This window comes from Idiotropiscis lumnitzeri, chromosome 2, assembly GCF_059441095.1.
Source record: "Idiotropiscis lumnitzeri isolate Australia: NSW breed Sydney's pygmy pipehorse chromosome 2, RoL_Ilum_1.0, whole genome shotgun sequence".
Lineage (NCBI taxonomy): Eukaryota > Metazoa > Chordata > Actinopteri > Syngnathiformes > Syngnathidae > Idiotropiscis > Idiotropiscis lumnitzeri.
The window spans coordinates 25,666,247-25,683,612 of record NC_142392.1 but is presented as its reverse complement, the minus strand read 5'-3'; the positions used below and the strand labels follow the sequence as shown (position 1 = coordinate 25,683,612).

Genomic DNA, 17,366 nt, shown 5'->3' with positions numbered 1-17,366 from the left:
CACTCTTTGTCCATACTTTGTTTCCACAATGTAAGATCTCGGTCCGGCTTCGATAAGGCAAAAGATGTATGCAGATTGTGCTCGATTGGACTTCATTATCATCACATTTCTCTCTTATTGGTGATCTATTATTATACTTCCTGCTTCTGCGACATCCGATTTGATGACGTCATTTCCGGGTACGAACTACACTGCTCCATAACGAAACTAAAGTTGCGTTTTACAAAAAACATTTAGAAAAATATTTAACGTTACACTTCACAGTAATTTGAATGCAATAACAGGATTTAAATGAACTACAAATTGAAAACAGAACAGCAATACTTTTCTTGCCACTCAAAAGGTAAACAGTTTGCACGCTAGTATTATGCAAAAACATTAACAGTAGGGACCCATATTGCTATTATTAAGGTTATTTCGTTAGAGCAGGGGTGTCAAACTCATTTTTGTGGACGGGCCACATCGTAGTTGTGGTTTCCCTCAGAGGGCCGGTATGACTGTGAACCCATATAAATTGAATGGAAAGCCAGTTTTGAAATCAGAAGCTCCTAAGTAATTGTTCAACAATTTTTCCATTTATTTTAAAAGGGGAGGACTGCTAACAAATAAATGGCAATATCTCATATCTCAGTGTTGTTAAAAGTGAAGAAAATATGATAGAAACAGGAAGTTGATGCAGATGATTTGCCCTTTGCGGGCCACATAAAATGAGGTTGCGGGCCAGATCTGGCCCCCGGGCCTTGAGTTTGACATGTGCGTTTGAGTTAATTGTATGTACCTTGTTGCTTTTCATGTGCAGAATGTCACCGTGAGGGACATCTCTTGACCGCAAGAAACGTTCCAAGTCCCCCTCTAAGATTATTGCCGCATCTGACGTACTGTCGTCTCTCGAACAGCCGCGCATCAGAGGCTAGGCTAGCCAAACTGACCCGGAAGTACATAAACACGTATTAAAAAAATAAACGAACATTCACTATCTTTGCAAGGGAAAGCAAAGATTTTGCGAGGGAATGCAAAGTTGTTGTTTTTTCTTCCATGTCCCCTAATGGGCTCCGGAATTTCCGAACGCCGTCAGAGGAAAAGGAGAAATAAAAAAGGAAAATCTGGATATCAGTCTGAATCGTGGCCTTTTTGCTGGAACGGTGTGGCTACACTCCTGCCATTCCAAAAACTTTGAGAGAAACTGAGATCATTCGCGTTTCTCTTTCTGGTTCTTTTTTTAGTTCAACTTCGAGATCTGTTTTTCACCTTTTCACACAGCGTAATGAAGGCCAGTTGAGCAAGTGGAACAAGTGATTTTATTGATGATTGTGGATAGCAACAATTTCATAAGCACCGTTTCTTCTCACACCTTTTCCATTAACTACGATTAAAAAGACAACTGAAAAGCATAACGTTAAGAAATGTTGTTCTAGGCAAAGGCAATTAATTTCATTTATAATGATTGATGTTAACACACAAAAAAAACTCATCATCACTCAGAGACAATGGTTATTCTGGCACTGATCACATTGGCTTTGTGTCAATAAAAGATCTTTGCAAAATTCAATTTCATCATATTTTATTGAAAATCACATTCACGTCTTACCACAAAGAGTCGGTTCCTTCAGTTTTTTTTGTCATTTTTTAAGCTTCAAGCATCGCTGCTTTTTTCACCAACACAATTGTGTCTCTCAGTACTATGTTTAGTGGAGAATTTTTTAGCACAAACGCTGCAACTGAATGGCTTGTCTCGACTGTGTGTTCTTGTATGGCTCGTTAAATGCGACTTTTGAGAGAAACTCTTGCCACAAACTGAGCATGAAAAAGGTTTTTCTCCACTATGTGTCCTTGTGTGTTTTGTTAAATTTGACTTATCAGAGAAACTTTTGCCACAAACTAAGCAGGAAAAAGGTTTTTCTCCGTTGTGTGTTCTTGTGTGATATGTTAAACTTAACTTTTGAGAGAAACCTTTTCCGCAAACTGAGCAGGAAAAAGGATTTTCTCCACTGTGTATTCTTCTATGTTTTGTTAAAGTTGATTTTAGAGAGAATCCTTTGCCACAAACTGAGCAGGCGAAGGTTTTTTCTCCACAGCGCGTTCTTATATGTTCTGTTAAACTTGACTTTTGAGAGAAGCATTTTCCACAAACTGAGCAGGAAAAATGTTTTTCTCCAGTGTGTATTTTTATGTGACTTGTTAAATTTGACTTTACAGAAAAGCTTTTGCCACAAACTGAGCAGGAAAAGTTTTTTTCTCCAGTGTGTGTTTTTATGTGACTTGTTAAATTTGACTTTCCAGAAAAGCTTTTGCCACAAACTGAGCAGGAAAAAGGTTTTTCTCCACTGTGAGTTCTTGTGTGGCTTGTTAACGTTGACTTTACAGAGAAGCATTTTCCACAAACTGAGCAGGAAAAAGGTTTTTCTCCACTGTGCGTTCTTGTGTGGATTGTTAAACTTGAATTTTGAGAGAAGCTTTTACCACAAACTGAGCAGGAAAAAGGTTTTTCTCCAGTGTGTAATCGTGTATGTGTTTTTAAATTTGACTTTAAAGAAAAGCTTTTGCTACAAACTGAGCAGCGAAAAGATGCTTCTCCACTGTGTGTTCTTGTGTGAATTGTCAAATGAAACTTTCGAGAGAAAATTTTGCCACAAATTGAGCAAAATAGAGGTTTTTCTTTACCGTGGTTTCTTGTGTGCCGTTTTAAAGACAACTTTGAGGTTAATGAGTCAGTGTGACATGCCCTTTCAGTTTTGGCTTGCCTATCATTATCATCATCCTCATAGTCACGAGCGCCTGATAATGTGTCCTCATTATGTACTTGTGATGGTCCCCAGTGGTCTTCATCACCTTCTGTTGTCACGTGATGACTTGAGCTGCTGCTTGGAGGCCCCGCCCCTCTTTTGTCCTCATTCTCATCCTTTTTTTCATCTTCAGTCTTTATCGGGTCAAAGTTCACTGATGACTGGTTAATCTCCTCCTCCTCCTCCTCCTTTTTGATGTGAGTCAAGTCTGGCTCCTCTTTCACAGAACAGAAATATTTTTCACTAACGTCTGCAGGACACAAAAAGATTAACACAGATTTGGTTTGGTCAATTCATTCTGATTCAGATCAACCCACTCGTGTACAAACCTGCTTTGAGTGGCACAACACGAGGCTGCTTGCAAACTTCGTCCAGCAGTTGAAGATGTTGCTCGTTCTCTTCTTTTATTGCACAAAGGTCCTCTTTGCACTTGGGTGTCGTTCTCGCACACATTTTCAAATGATAATTCCAAAAAATGCGCACTTGATCTCTGCTAGGCGATGAGTCATGTGCCTCTTTTCGTTAGCGGCTAGCTAGCTAACAAGCTAAGCTAACTACGCCGAAAAGCATCAACGCGCGAAGATAAGGTTATCGGGACACAAAGACTTAATGAATTATGTCGTAGTCCTTTAGCGTATCACTGGACATCCTTTGAGAAAATTACAGTCAGTTCCACACTAAATCAGAAGAATTTAGCGGTGGGTGTTTTTGTTCCGGTGTGGACGGGTCGGTGGATGTGGTCGAAGACCTTCGGAAGCTGCGCGCTTGCTTATGACGTCATGCTTTAAGCGCGTATTTTCCTAATATATTTCTTTGCCTCTGTGTTTGTTTTTACCCCTGGCCGTTCTATTTTAATATATATTTTATATAATATTTTAATTCGGTTGATATTTTTGTTTTTACAAAATAACTAAATTAACGCCGCATTGGCGAGTCAGCTCCGACGTCACTTTCGCCTATTTCCCGAAAAGCCGCTGCTGCTCCAGCAGTGGGACGTTTACGTTTCTCCGACCGAACTTACAACAATTCTGTGGTTCACTCGGGTTGCAAGATTGTATGAATATAATGTCTGCATATAGTGTGAAATATTTCTCAATCTAGTATTTCCAAGTTTTCCCTCCGACAATTGACGTGACTTCTTCGACAGGCACACAGAGTATGATGTAAATATACTTTATTATTTTGTAATTGTTTTTATTTAGTAACTCAGAACACACAAATGTAACACACAGGGGTGACAAACATGCAGTCAAAGAAATATAATACATCAATATATTATAACGCCTGACGTCATCAGCAGGCTTCCGAAGGACCCCGTCCACAACCCGAACACATCGAGCAACCCGTCCCCATCTGGTACCGACACCGGAGTGAAAACCGGAAGTCAGTCAGGACATTCCTCGCTGTGATGTGATTGGCTGCTGGAAACAACACACAATATAATAAACAACAAAAAAAGTATATTCAGAGAAACAAACCCAACATATTATCAAATTTCCCCATTGTGGGACTAATAAAGGACATATTTATCTTTATCTTTAGAACAGCACATTCTGTTTCTCATTTCTACAATATCTTTTTAAAATTGTCCGTTTCTTCTGTATGAATGAAAAACAAAGGGCGACTCTTAATAAATCTGCACGAATTAACCGTTTCGCCATTGATAAAATCCACCGTTATGTGGCAAACTAGGATTATACCTTAATGCCAAGTCGCAGCAGAAGAATAATTCTGATATGCAGACAACTTCTCTCTTTAGCCAACTGGCGTAGTTTATTCCAGCAACGCACACGAACTGCTCCTCACAAGAGCCAAAAGCAGAGAGAGAGAAATAAGGCGTGAGCACCTGCCGAACATCGCATGTTAACATCATCTGTCAGCGACAGCACCCCTTGTGGCAAATAAGCACATTACAGAAACAAGCAGTCATACAATAACACTCAACATTCCCACTTATGAACTACTTGTAAACTGTACAACTTTCACAAAGACATAAAGAAAAACAAATAACATGACATTTGATTGTTGAATATTTATATGCCAAATATGACCCCTGTAAATTTCTTCAATTTAGATTTGGTAACAGGCTTGGTCATAACATCTGCTGCCATGTCATTTGTGGAACAGGAAACAAGTATCATCTTCTCATCTTTTATGATGGATCTAATGAAATGATATTTGATGTCCACATGTTTACACCTCTGCCTGTATACAGGGTTCCTCACAAGTGCGCTAGCCCCTTAATTGTCCTCATGAATGACAGTTTTCGTGTACACATAGTCATCAATACCTTTCAATAGTTGTTCCAAATATATACACTCCTGTATTGTTAAGGCTAAAGTCATGTATTCTGCCTCACACTAAGATAGTGCTACTGTTTGTTGTTTCTTGGTCCTCCATGAGACCAGTGCACTGTCATCACACATACTCACACAATGCCCTGTGGTACTGCATCCGTCAGTAGCGTGTGATGCCCAATCTGCATCACTGTAAGCTCGAAGGCCTAGACCCTCACTGCTCTTTCTAAAACAGAGCTGTCTGTCGGTTGTACCTCTGAGATAACGCAAGACATGTTTGACCGTGATCCAGTGCTCATCTGGGGGTTCGGAAAAATGTTGCGATAGTCGGCTCACCACAAAACATAGATCAGGGCGTGTGCCGGTGACCAAATATATGAGACTGCCAACCGCGTCTCTGTACATTTTTACATCAGTCATTCTCGGCGCATCTTCAGTGTAGTCTAGTTTTTGTTTGCAGGGTGTTTCCATTGTTCTACACATTTGCATGTCAAAATGGTTTAGGATCTTTTCCACATACTTTGTTTGTGACATATATACACAGCCTTCCGACTGGCTGAAGACCGTGCCAAGGAAATGTTTTAACCTGCCTAGATCCTTCATTTTAAACTTGATGGAGAGCATGCTCTTCACTTGTTCTAATCCACTTGTGTTATTGGCTGCAATAATAAGATCATCCACCCAGATAACAATTATCACTTTCCCTTCTACTTTCGATTCCTTTGTGTATACACAGTGGTCTGCTGGGTTCTGGATAAATTTGTTCTCGGTTAGGAATTTGTGAAGTAATAAATTCCAATTACGTCCAGATTGCTTTCGGCCGTAAATGGACTTCTCCAGCTTATTCACTAGCCCATCTCTTCCTTTCTCATAACCCTCAGGTTGTTCCATGTATATTTCTCTATCAATGGGGGCGTGCAAATATGCAGTTTTAACGTCCATTTGGTGTAAGATTAAGTTATCCTGGGCAGCCTTTTGCATTACTACCCGTACACTAGTCAGATTCGCTGTCGGTGAGAATGTTTCACCATAGTCTATTCCTGCTCTCTGGCTATATCCCTTAGCCACAAACCTGGCCTTGTACATCTCACGTCCATCACTGTTTTCCTTGATTGAATAGACCCACTTTCCTCCCACTGTCTCCCGGCCTTCTGGCAATTTAGTCAAAGTAAAAGTTTGAATGTCCTCTAAGGACTTCATCTCCTCATCCATTGCTTTCTTCCATCTTTCTGACTCAGTTGATGTCATGGCCTCTTTAAAGTTTTGGGGAATATTACACATTACTCTGTAGCAGTAGTCTATACTCACAAGTGTACTGTCCTCCTCCTCACTGCTGTCTTGACTATAATCTTTTAGATAACCCGGTGGTCTATGCTCTCGAGTAGGATATCTCCCACTGCTTGGGACCTGTAGTGTCCCTTTAAGGTGCTTGTCATCATCGTCCTTCTGTAGTTTTGAATCACCAGTTTTTATGTCTGTGCTCATACTTGATTGTGTGGTGTCTTTGACTTCACAACTCACTCTAGGTTCCAGTTCTAACTCATAAGTCTGCGTTTCGTCTTCACATGTTGTCCTGGTGACAAACTTTACCAGTCTATGCTTTTGTACTTTTCTGTCGCTGGGATAATAAACTAGAAAGGCTGGACTGCCTTTGTCGTGCCCCACAAAATGTCCTTTTTCGCATCTAGAGTCTAGTTTACCCCTGTCTTGTTGATAGGCATAGCATATTGACCCGAATTTGTGCATCCTAGATAAGTTACACATTTTCCCTGTCAGTGCTGTGTATGCTGTGGTGCCAGTATGCTTATTAAAACACAGATTTCTTGTATATGCTGCCTCCTGAACAGCATAGTGCCAGAGGCTCTTTGGTAAATTGCAGTCAATAAGCTTACATCTGGCCATCTCAAAGAGAGTACGCCATTCCCTCTCTGCTACGCCATTCTGGTGTGGGGAATAAGGGCAGGAGGTTTCATGTCTAATCTTATTCTTTCGTAGCAGTGTCTTAAAGTCTCCGTTTGTGAACTCTGTTCCATTGTCTGACCGTATGCACTTCACAGTGCCATAAGGTGCTACATCAGATAAGAACTTCTCTGTAGCTTGAAGAGCATCACTCTTTGCTTTCAAAAAATAAACAAATACAGCCCCTGTATACACATCTGTAAATGATTGCACATACTTAAAACCATCAATGGATTTGTTGCTAATAGGACCAGCTAAATCTGTGTTCACCAGTTCTAGCGGTGTCTTTACCATGTCAGTTGGAGTTCGGTTTCTCGTTTGGGCGAACTTCCCTTTTATGCATACATCACATTCTTTAACAGGCTTGTGTTTTGCACCACTAATGTGCATGCCAACTGTTACATTTTGCAATTTCAATATATCCTCATAGTTGCAGTGCCCCATTATCTCATGCCATGTCTGAATATCATGGCTGACTTTACACACATCGTTTTCATCACACGCTGTTTTCAAGTAGTACATTCTGTTCTGCACATAAATGTCAAATGTTGTCCCATCAGGTGTTGTAAGAACGTCTTCACCTTCCTTGAAGAACACTTCGGCACCGTTAGCCGTAGCTGACTTCACAGAAAACAGTTCTTGAGGGAAGGATGGGATGTATAGGGCGTTCTTTAACGCGACTTTACACCGACGCCCCTTACTGTCGATTAAACATACCTGTGCATCTCCCTTGCCTCGTGCCAGCCCAAAAACACGTTTTCCATCTGCTAGTTCCATGCTGTGTTTCTCCGGCCTGAAATCACTCACAAAGTTCTTAAACCGTCTTTTGTCATTCATAATGTGGGACGATGCACTTGTGTCCACAATCAGTACCGTTCGTTGTAATTGCTGTGTTGTCCAGCTGGTATCCTCAGTCTCCATCCTGAAGGAGTAATCCTCACCTCCAGTTGCTCTGCTGGCGTCATCATGTTGCATTTCATGGCTGCCACCGCCGTCATCTTCTCCGCCATCTTGGACGCACGCGTACCGAGCGCTTTGTCCGCGCTTCTTCCGGCATGCTTTGTCCGCGTGTCCCGTGTGTTTACAGAAACTACACCAAACAGTCTTTGAGCAGTCATCTTTACGGTGACCCCTTTCGCCGCATCGCCAACACGCCAGCCCCGTCGGCGGTCCGCTTTTCTTCTTTTGCGCCGCCCGTGCTTTCATCAATCTCTCTTCCGCCTCCTCGGCGAGCGATCCTGTGTCTTCCGCTGCCTCGAAGTTCCGTAATTTGGCCTTGAACTCCCCCAGCGAAACGTCCGTTGAGCCGTGCGTCACCATTAACGTGAACGGCTTATATTTTTCCGGTAGCCCTCTCATAATCATTGCCATCATCAACCCTTCGCTCGGCGCTTCACCCGCGCGTCTCAGTGCCGTGATAATCTGTTCAGCTCTGATGATATATTCAGTCACGGTCTCTGTGTCCGCTTTCTTCAGCGCCGTCATCGTAATGTATAGGGAGACGATGCGGGGCCTACCTTTGCCGATATAGTGTTCTCGCAACACTCTGAGACTTTCCCGGCCCTTGTCTTTTGTGTCTCTGAATATGAGTCCTCAACTTGTGTTGTCGAGGAGTGGTGCCAGCGCACAATATGCGTCGGCATTCAGCTTGTCCTCCTGGGCCCTGGCTTCCTCTGTCAGCGGGCCGGTCGGCTCTTTCAAAATCGTCTCTTTCAAACCCACTCCGTGCATACAGCACAAGATCCTCTCTTCCCAGAGCTCGTACTCATCTGCTCTCCCATCGAAGGTGGGCCACTTGCTTTTGCTTCTGTTCGCCATGGCTTGTGTGTTCGTAGCTCCGCTTTACTGTCCGTTAGCCTAGCTTTAGCTTCCCGCGGTACTCCCGCCGCTAAACTAGCTATACCTTGCAGCTAACTCGCTACCGTTGCTTCACCGTGCTAACGTGCACTTCGTTACTGCATTCAGAATCTATTCTCGCGACTCTGGGCCCATAACCTGATAAAATCCATGGTCATGTGGCATCATAGGATTATACCTTGATGCCCAGTCGCAGCAGAAGAACAATTCTGATATGTAGACAACTTCTCTCGTTAGCCAACTGGCGTAGTTTATTTCAGCAACACACACGAACTGCTCTTCTCCAGAGCCAAAAGCAGAGAGAGAGAAAAAGGGCTTGAACACTGGCCTAACATCGCATTGTCTGTTAGCGACAGCACCCCTTGTGGCAAATAAGCACATTACAGTAACAAGCAGTCATACAATAACACTTAACAAGTTCTCATTTCCACTGTGACTCAACTCCAACAATAACATGACAAATATTTGTCATCTCATCAATATTTGCACAACAGAGTACTGAGTTTCGAGATCCTCACTATAATATTTCTCAAAATTATATTTCTTATTAATTTAGCTTAGTTAAGGGATATTTTATTGACAATCTAACATCAGTACACTCAGACAAAAATATAATGGTGGTTGGGGGGCGCGAATCTTTTTCTTCTTGGTAGGGGTGGGTGTGAAATAATTCATCATCATATCGTGTCACACCAGTGGTTTATCCATATTTTTGCCCTGTCTGTGACCTTTTGTAGGTCTGGTGGAGTGATATATACGGGGCTTATTGGACATTCAAGTTGGATATGTTTCATATTTTGGTTTAGGAAACCACAGTCACATACTGAGGATGTGGCAAGGCTCCATTTTGTTAGGTTGTCTTTGGTTTTCCCAACACCAGATCTTGCACGGTTTAGGGTACACCATTTTTTCCTTTCAAGGTTTGTGCCCTTGGGTAGTTTTTCTTTTGGTTTTGGGACACACGGTTGTTCTGGTCCCATGTTTTCTTTTTCTCTCCATTTATTCATTCTGTAGCGTCTAGGGGTGATGTTTTCAGGCAGACTTTCAGTTGAAATGAAACTTTTCCTAGATTTCAGCCTGGGATGGACTGGTACATGGGAGAAGAGTGGATGGCGATTATCATTTTCTTGCTTGCGTTTTTCCACTTTGGTGTGTGTTTCTCTTCTCAAGGCAGGAGGTGGAATGCCCGAGAGCCTGTGGAGGATATTGACTGGTGTTGGTCTTAATGCTCCAGTTATCACACGGCAAGCTTCATTAAGGATAGGATCTATTTTGCTGGCATGGGCAGATCGAGACCATACGGGGGCACAATATTCTGCTGTTGAGAAACACAGAGCCAAAGCAGTTGTTCTCAATGTCTTTGGATCTGTGCCCCATTTTGTTCCAGCCAGCTTTTTCAATAAGTTGACTCGAGAGGACACCTTGCTCCTAAGTTTCTCTAGGTGTTGTTTGAAGGAGAGAGTCCTGTCTAGTGTTACACCCAGATAAGTTGGATGGTCATCATGGGTGAGATTTTTCCCATTCCATTCAATATTTAGTTTTCGATATGCTTCCCGGTTGTTTAGGTGGAAAGCACATATCTTTGTTTTCCCTGGGTTGGCATTTAATGACCATTGCTGGTAATATTTGCCAGTTACACTTAGTGCTCCAGTCAGACAGTTTTCAATGTCTTTAAAGTCCTTTGCTTGGGTGGCAATGCAAAGATCATCTGCATAAATGAAGCGTTTAGTGTTGGGATATGATGGTTGGTCATTAGTGTAAATGTTGAAGAGCAGAGGGGACAGCACTGATCCTTGTGGGAGTCCGTTCTTTTGACTTCTCCATCTGCTCCTTTTGCCATCCATTTCAACATAAAATCTCCTGTTGTTAAGGATGGTTCTGATGACATTTACAATGTGGCCATTTATTCCCATTGTGGCCATTTTCATCAGTAGGCTTCGGTGGTTGACTGTGTCATATGCTGCTGTTAGATCAACCAGGACTATTCCTGTTTTGAGGTTTTTCTCGAATCCATCCTCAATGAATTGGACAAGGTTGAGGACTTGGCCACAGCAGGAGCGTCCTTGTCTGAAGCCTGCTTGTTCTTCAATAAGCTGGTCTTCGACTGATGGAGTTAGCCTATTGAGGAGGAGTTTTTCGAAGAGTTTATAGGTGGTACAAAGAAGTGAAATTGGGCGATAGCTCTCAGGCTTCTCTGGGTCTTTGCCTGGTTTAAGTAGACCTACGATTTTGGCCTTCTTCCACTTCTTTGGGAGCTTTAGTGAAGTTAGGCATTGGTTGAAGAGAGAGAGAAGCCACTTCTTTGCTCTTGGCCCAAGCTGTTTTATTAATTCATTGTGAATCCCATCTATTCCAACTGCTTTATTTGTTTTAAGTAATTTGATTTCTGATGTCAGTTCTCTTATTGTGAAAGGGGGAAGGGTTTCATGTCGGTTTATGCATTCTTTAATTATATTATTGTAAGCTTTGGTTTGTTTTATTGGTTTATGTTGAGGTTTTCCATATTTGAGAAGTTGGTTTGCGACCTGGTTGGGAGTTACGGCTGCTGTCCGGGATGGGGGTTTGCCTTCACAGTTTAGTTTCCGAATGGTTGCCCAGCCCTTCTTACTGTTTTTGCTTAGGTCTATACTTGTTATCATCTAATTCCATCTTCTCCTTCTTTCTTCCCCAATGTCATTCACCAAAGCTTCTCCCATTTCAATAGTTGATTCATCAAAAGGATCTTCATCATATAGTTTTATATACTCTTCATATAACTCTTTGGTCTCTGGATTCATCCCTGGGATGTACTTTGTCCTACATCCCCTTGGGATGCTTTTTTGAGCAACTTTCCACATTTGCTTTACCCAAACATCATAGTTTTCTGGTCTTGGAGCTATGGTGTTTGTTCTTACTTCCATGTCCTCCATGAAAGATTCCCAGTTTGCTTTTTTGAAATTAAACCTGAGGAGGTAATCAAATACAATTGGTCTTATAATTTGTTGTGTCCTTACTTCAACTGGTCGGTGTTGGGATCTGGGGATGTGACCCAGAACAGTTCTTCGGAACACTTGTCTTTGGTTGTTAGAAATAAACACCAAATCAGGATTGTATCCTCTTCTCCAGCGGGCACTAGAAAAGGTAGGGGGATCTTTACTTTCATAAAGAAGTGTTAGATCATTGTTAATGGCCCATGAGATAACTTGTTCTCCGTTCTGATTATCTTCTCTGTATCCCCATTGGGTACTGTGGCTATTGAAGTCACCAATTATTAGATGTGTCTTACAGGATATATTTAAGTTTGTTGGCCATTGAAACTCAGCATTAGGTGGTTTATAGACTGAGATTACAACCATGTACTCAGTCTCAAGCTTTAATAGTTCCATTTCCCCAGCTGGGATTTGTTCCGTTTTTATGACTTTTGCTGGGTCCTTTACAAAGATGGTACTTCCATAAGTGCGGCTGGGTATTGAGACCGCCATTGCCATTCCTGGAACTACAGGTGGATTGTGTAGTTCCCTGTGTGTTTCTTGAATGCATAAGATGTCAGGTTGCATGGAAGGTCTACAAATGGGCGGGCATTAGTGCAATTGTGCAGTCCGAGGATGCAATACAAACTACTACTGTGCTTTATCCAATGCTGTACTTAAATATTGACCAATGCTGTATTTTGTTTACCATTGCAGTAGTCTTATCATTGCAGTACTTTTACCATTACAGCACTTTTATCATTGCAGTATTTTCTATCATTGCAGTATTTTTTATCATTGCAGCATTTTTATTAATTTCCCCTCCGTACCATTGACAGACATTTGGAGTGTTTCCTTACACTTGTATATGTTGTGGGATGTAAGTGTGTATATTCAGGGGGATTTGTGTATTTACGTATATACAGTGTATATTTGCATGCTTTTTATGAATGTCTGCTGCTAATGTTATACATTAACGGCTACATTACGCCGCCGCCTCTGTGTGATCTATACCTTTGCTCCTGTAACACTGCAAATTTCCCCATTGTGGGACTATGAAAGGACATCTTTATCTTTCTCTTTAAAAACCTTGTGTTGGTGGTTGTTAAATAATTTTCCATAAGATTAAGATGGTGAAACAAAAATTTAAAAAGTAAATTCTGTAACAATTAAACATTGAATACTAAATTATTCCTAAAACAGTTCGATGAATCTTGAAATTAATCGTGAATTATTGTAGTTTAATGAATACTAAAACGAATAATGAAATATTTAAGTACTTAAATAAATACCCAAATCATTTTAGAACACAATAACAGTTAAGTAATAAAAGAGTGACATGTTTTAATTTAAAATTTACAACCACATCGCAACTTGTCGAAAAAGCCTGTAAAAAGGCAAAGGTGCAAATATGTTGACATAAAGTATCACTTTATCATGTCAACTGTTAATAATAGGGAAATACATTTGAAATACTATCCAACCGACGACATGGTGTCAGATGTATAAACAAAACCAGCAACAAAAGTAAAATTCAATACATCTCTCAAGTTCATATTTGGGAACTAAAATGTTCGTTCATGTGCATACGGTTCAAATCGTACGTTTTTCCAATGTTTAGAAGAAGATAACGATGATTTGCATCGCAAATGGTGACATCTGTCGGTGAGTTGGTGACAGTGCTCCACACAGCCAGCAGCCAATCATATCAGAGCGGGGTGTGTCCTGTTCTTCCGCTTTCGTGACGAACAGACTGCCATTTTCTCGAAGGAAAAAAACGACGCCATCTTTCATTCGTCTCGTCGAACAAAGAGAAGCTCACGAGTTATCGCCAAGCAGAGATCAAGTGCGGATATTTTGGAATTATCATTTGAAAATGTGTGATAGAACGACACCCAAGTACAAAGAGGAACTTTCTGGAATAAAAGAAGAGAACGAGCAACATCTTCAACTGCTGGGCGAAGGTTGGAAGCAGCCTCGTGTTGTGCTACACAAAGCAGGTTTGTACAGGTCTTACTTTCATTTGCTTTGTAAAGAACGACTTTCTATCGTTAAAAATATGCATCACAACATTAAGTTGTTTGGGGAAATCGGTCAAGGTTATTGCCGTTTTATTTTTTAATATTGGGGGGGGGGCTAGCAGAGAGAGGGTGCACAGAGCTGAAGGAAGCAGGACGGCTGTAAAAATGAACAACAATGCCTGCTTTTCCCCTGGTGTCAGTCACCTTTATCTGGTGCAGTAAGCTATTTCAGTCAGCAGCAAATTAAGCTCTCCCAAAGGCCTCAGGGCATTTCAACCTGACACCTCATGTTTCAAAACTATGCTTACAGGTTAATAAAAGGTCACAAAAACATGGACCTCTTAAACAGGAAAACGTGAGTTCAGTGGTAACAGAGTTGTGTCTATGCTGGCAGTTGAGCAGGAAGCCACAAAAACAGATGCACGTCTTGAACCGTGTTTGACAGGAAACCGTTTAGCTCGCATTGAACAGAAGTGTGACCCAAACATGTCTTGTAAGCTGAAACCGTTCGAACAACAGGAAGAGTGTGGACGGGTGTGATGAAGTCAAAGTGTTCATGTTTTTCCATTCTTTATGAGTTTGCATATACAAATTACTTTGCTGTGCTTCAATAAAACGCCGCACAAGAGCGGGAACGCTTTTCTCTTTGGCGGACTGCTCCTCGCAAGTGACAAAGACAATCTTGGCTGGGTGATTCATTTGTGCAGGCTTGTCTCGTTTTTGGCAAAAACTCTGACGTATCTTGTTCAAGCAATTCCTTACTGAAGGAATTCTGCCTGACTCTAAAAAATGTGCACACTGCGGTGAAAACATCAATGGTGGTTAATCAATTTTAGTGGATAAAACACAAAATATTACGTTTTTTAAAAAAATCAAGTACGTATTGGTCTTATTTATGAACTTTGTACTGGCTTGGTCGGGTGAGAGTCAATGAACCTCGGGTGGCCCTGCACTGTTTTGTGCATATGTGCGTAGTTTCACCCCATCCAATCATTTAAAATACATTTAATGCATCCATCCAGGGTTGCAAGGATCTCATCGGTGAAAAAGCGCATGCTGCAAGGAATACATCTGCATCTTTGGCTTACGATGGGCTTAAAAAGGGAGAACGTCACAACCCCCTTTTCTACCAACAAGCCCAGGATTATTTAATTCTATCTCTAAATGCCAAAAGAAATACTTGTAAACATATTTCACTTGAAGGATTCCTATTTTATCAATGACATTATGTTGCGATGGCCCCCATCAATATGTTAGGGTCCCACAACAGGTGTTCCATCAGACGCACACAATAGCCTGTGTGTGCTAACTTCAGTTCGCTTCCAGAAACATCTGTGACTATGTCCGGGCATCAGCCGCAACGTGCTTCCTTTTTAGATGCTCGTTTATCACTGTTGTGCGGCTAACGGGAGGCTTACATCGTAGGACGTAATTTTGTGAAATGTCCCCATGGTCCGGTCCAAGTTGGGGTCGCACGCATTGCTCCGTGTGCGGCAGGCACAAGTCAAGGTAGCACGGTAAAAACAATATAAGACAAAGTCGCTGCATGAGGTTTGACTTGACCAAACCAAATTTGTCTTTTTGTGTCCTGCAGACGTCAGTGAAAACGATCTCCGTTCTGTGAAAGAGGAGCCAGACTTGACTCACATCAAAAAGGAGGAGGAGGAGGAGATCAACAAGTCACCAGTGAACGTTCTCCCTATAAAGACTGAAAATGAGAGTGAGGACAACAGAGGGGCGGAGCCTACAAGCAGCAGTTCAAGTCATCACGTGACAACAGAAGTTGATGAAGACCACTGGGGGCCATCACAAGCACATAATGAGAACACATTATCAGACGCTCATGTCGATGATGATGATACTAATGATGATGATGATGATGATGGGCAAGCCAAAGGTGAATGGGCATGTCACACTGACTCATTAACTTCAAAGCGGTCTTTAAAAGGACACAGAAAAACACACAGTGGTGAAAAACCTTTTTCTTGTTCAGTTTGTGGGAAATGCTTCTCTCGAAAGTCTCATTTAGTAAGGCACACAAGAACACACAGTGGTGAAAAACCTTTTTCTTGCTCAGTTTGTGGTAAAAGCTTCTCTCAAAATTCAAGTTTAACATATCACATAAGAACACACAGTGGAGAAAAACCTTTTTCCTGCTCAGTTTGTGGCAAAAGCTTCTCTGGAAAGTTTTATTTAACAATCCACACAAGAACGCACAGTGGAGAAAAACCTTTTTCTTGCTCAGTTTGTGGAAAATGCTTCTCTCAAAAGGCAACTTTAACAGAACACGCAAGAACACACACTGGAGAAAAACCTTTTACTTGCTCAGTTTGTGGTAAAAGCTTCTCTCAAAATTCAAGTTTAACAATCCACACAAGAACGCACAGTGGAGAAAAACCTTTTTCCTGCTCAGTGTGTGGTAGACGCTTCTCTGAAAAGTCAAGTTTAACTTGTCACACAAGAACACACAGTGGAGAAAACCCTTTTTCCTGCTCAGTTTGTGGTAAAAGCTTCTCCAATAATTCTCATTTCACAAGGCACACAAGAATACACAGTGGAGAAAAACCTTTTTCCTGCTCAGTTTGTGCCAAGAGGTTCTCTCGAAAGTCGCATTTACGACGCCACACAAGAACACACAGTGGAGACCAGCCATTCAGTTGCAGCGTTTGTGCTAAAAAATTCTTTTCTAAAGAGGGTGCTGAGAGACACAATTGTGCTGGTGAGAATTGCAGCGATCCTTGACGCTTAAAAAAAAGACAACAAAAAACTCAAGGAACTGACTCTTTGTGGTAAGATGTAAATATGATTTTGGATAAAATATGATGAATTTAATTTTGAAAAGCTTTTTTTATTGACATTAAGCCAATGTGATCCGTGCCAGAAGAACCATTGTGTCTGAGTGATGATGATATTTTTTGTGTGTTAACATCAAACATGTAAATAAAATTAATTGCCTGTGCCTGGAACAAATATTTGTGAACATTTTGCTGTCTTTTTAAACGTACTTAATGGAAAAGGTGTGAGAAGAAACGGTGCTTATGGAATCGGTGCCTTCCACAATCATCAATAAAATGACTTGTTCCACTTGCTCAACTGGCCTTCATTTCGCTGTGTGAAAAGGTGAAAAATAGATCTAGAAGTTGAACTCGAAAAAGAACAAGAAAGAGAAACGCAAGCAGTCTCAGTTTCTCTCAAAGGTTCTGGAATGTCAGGAGTTGGCAACTTGATGGCGACTGGAGTCAGCGCTGGTTTTCTCGCAGTGTTTGGCTGTCTCGTATATGTATGGTCCATTGAACAAAACTCAAACTCTTCAAATATCCCCTCACATACATTTAATATTTCGCTTTCTGAATAAATTTCTGACTTGCTAAAAACACTTTCTAGGTTGAGCTCTATCAAGCGTTTGGGGTTTGTTGCGAAGCAGAATCTCACTTTGGAAAATGTATCATTTTGTCAAATATACCAAATATTTTTTTTCATGCTGTATTATATTTTTTATAT

At 41.3% G+C, this 17,366-nt stretch overlaps 2 protein-coding genes across 2 annotated transcripts in view; both read right to left on the bottom strand.

Annotated features, from left to right (window-relative positions):
- The window catches only part of LOC148342096 (uncharacterized), a 146,793-nt gene that overhangs the window by 19,629 nt on the left and 109,798 nt on the right, over positions 1–17,366 (bottom strand). The window lies entirely within an intron of this gene.
- LOC148342102 (uncharacterized) lies at positions 1,562–8,049 on the bottom strand. Its single transcript, XM_088284704.1, has 2 exons — positions 7,913–8,049; positions 1,562–2,417 (listed from the first exon to the last, which is right to left on the bottom strand). The coding sequence occupies exons 1-2, from the start codon at positions 8,047–8,049 to the stop codon at positions 1,634–1,636; spliced, it is 921 nt and encodes a 306-aa protein (XP_088140830.1). The 3' UTR covers positions 1,562–1,633.

Excerpts from the sequence above, each read along its gene's own strand:
- LOC148342102 (XM_088284704.1), bottom strand. The coding sequence starts at position 8,049 with ATGGCGGAGAAGATGACGGCGGTGGCAGCCATGAAATGCAACATGATG. Across the intron at positions 2,418-7,912 it reads CACAGCAATTACAACGAACG|AACGCACAGTGGAGAAAAAC; the intron begins GTACTGATTGTG and ends AATCCACACAAG.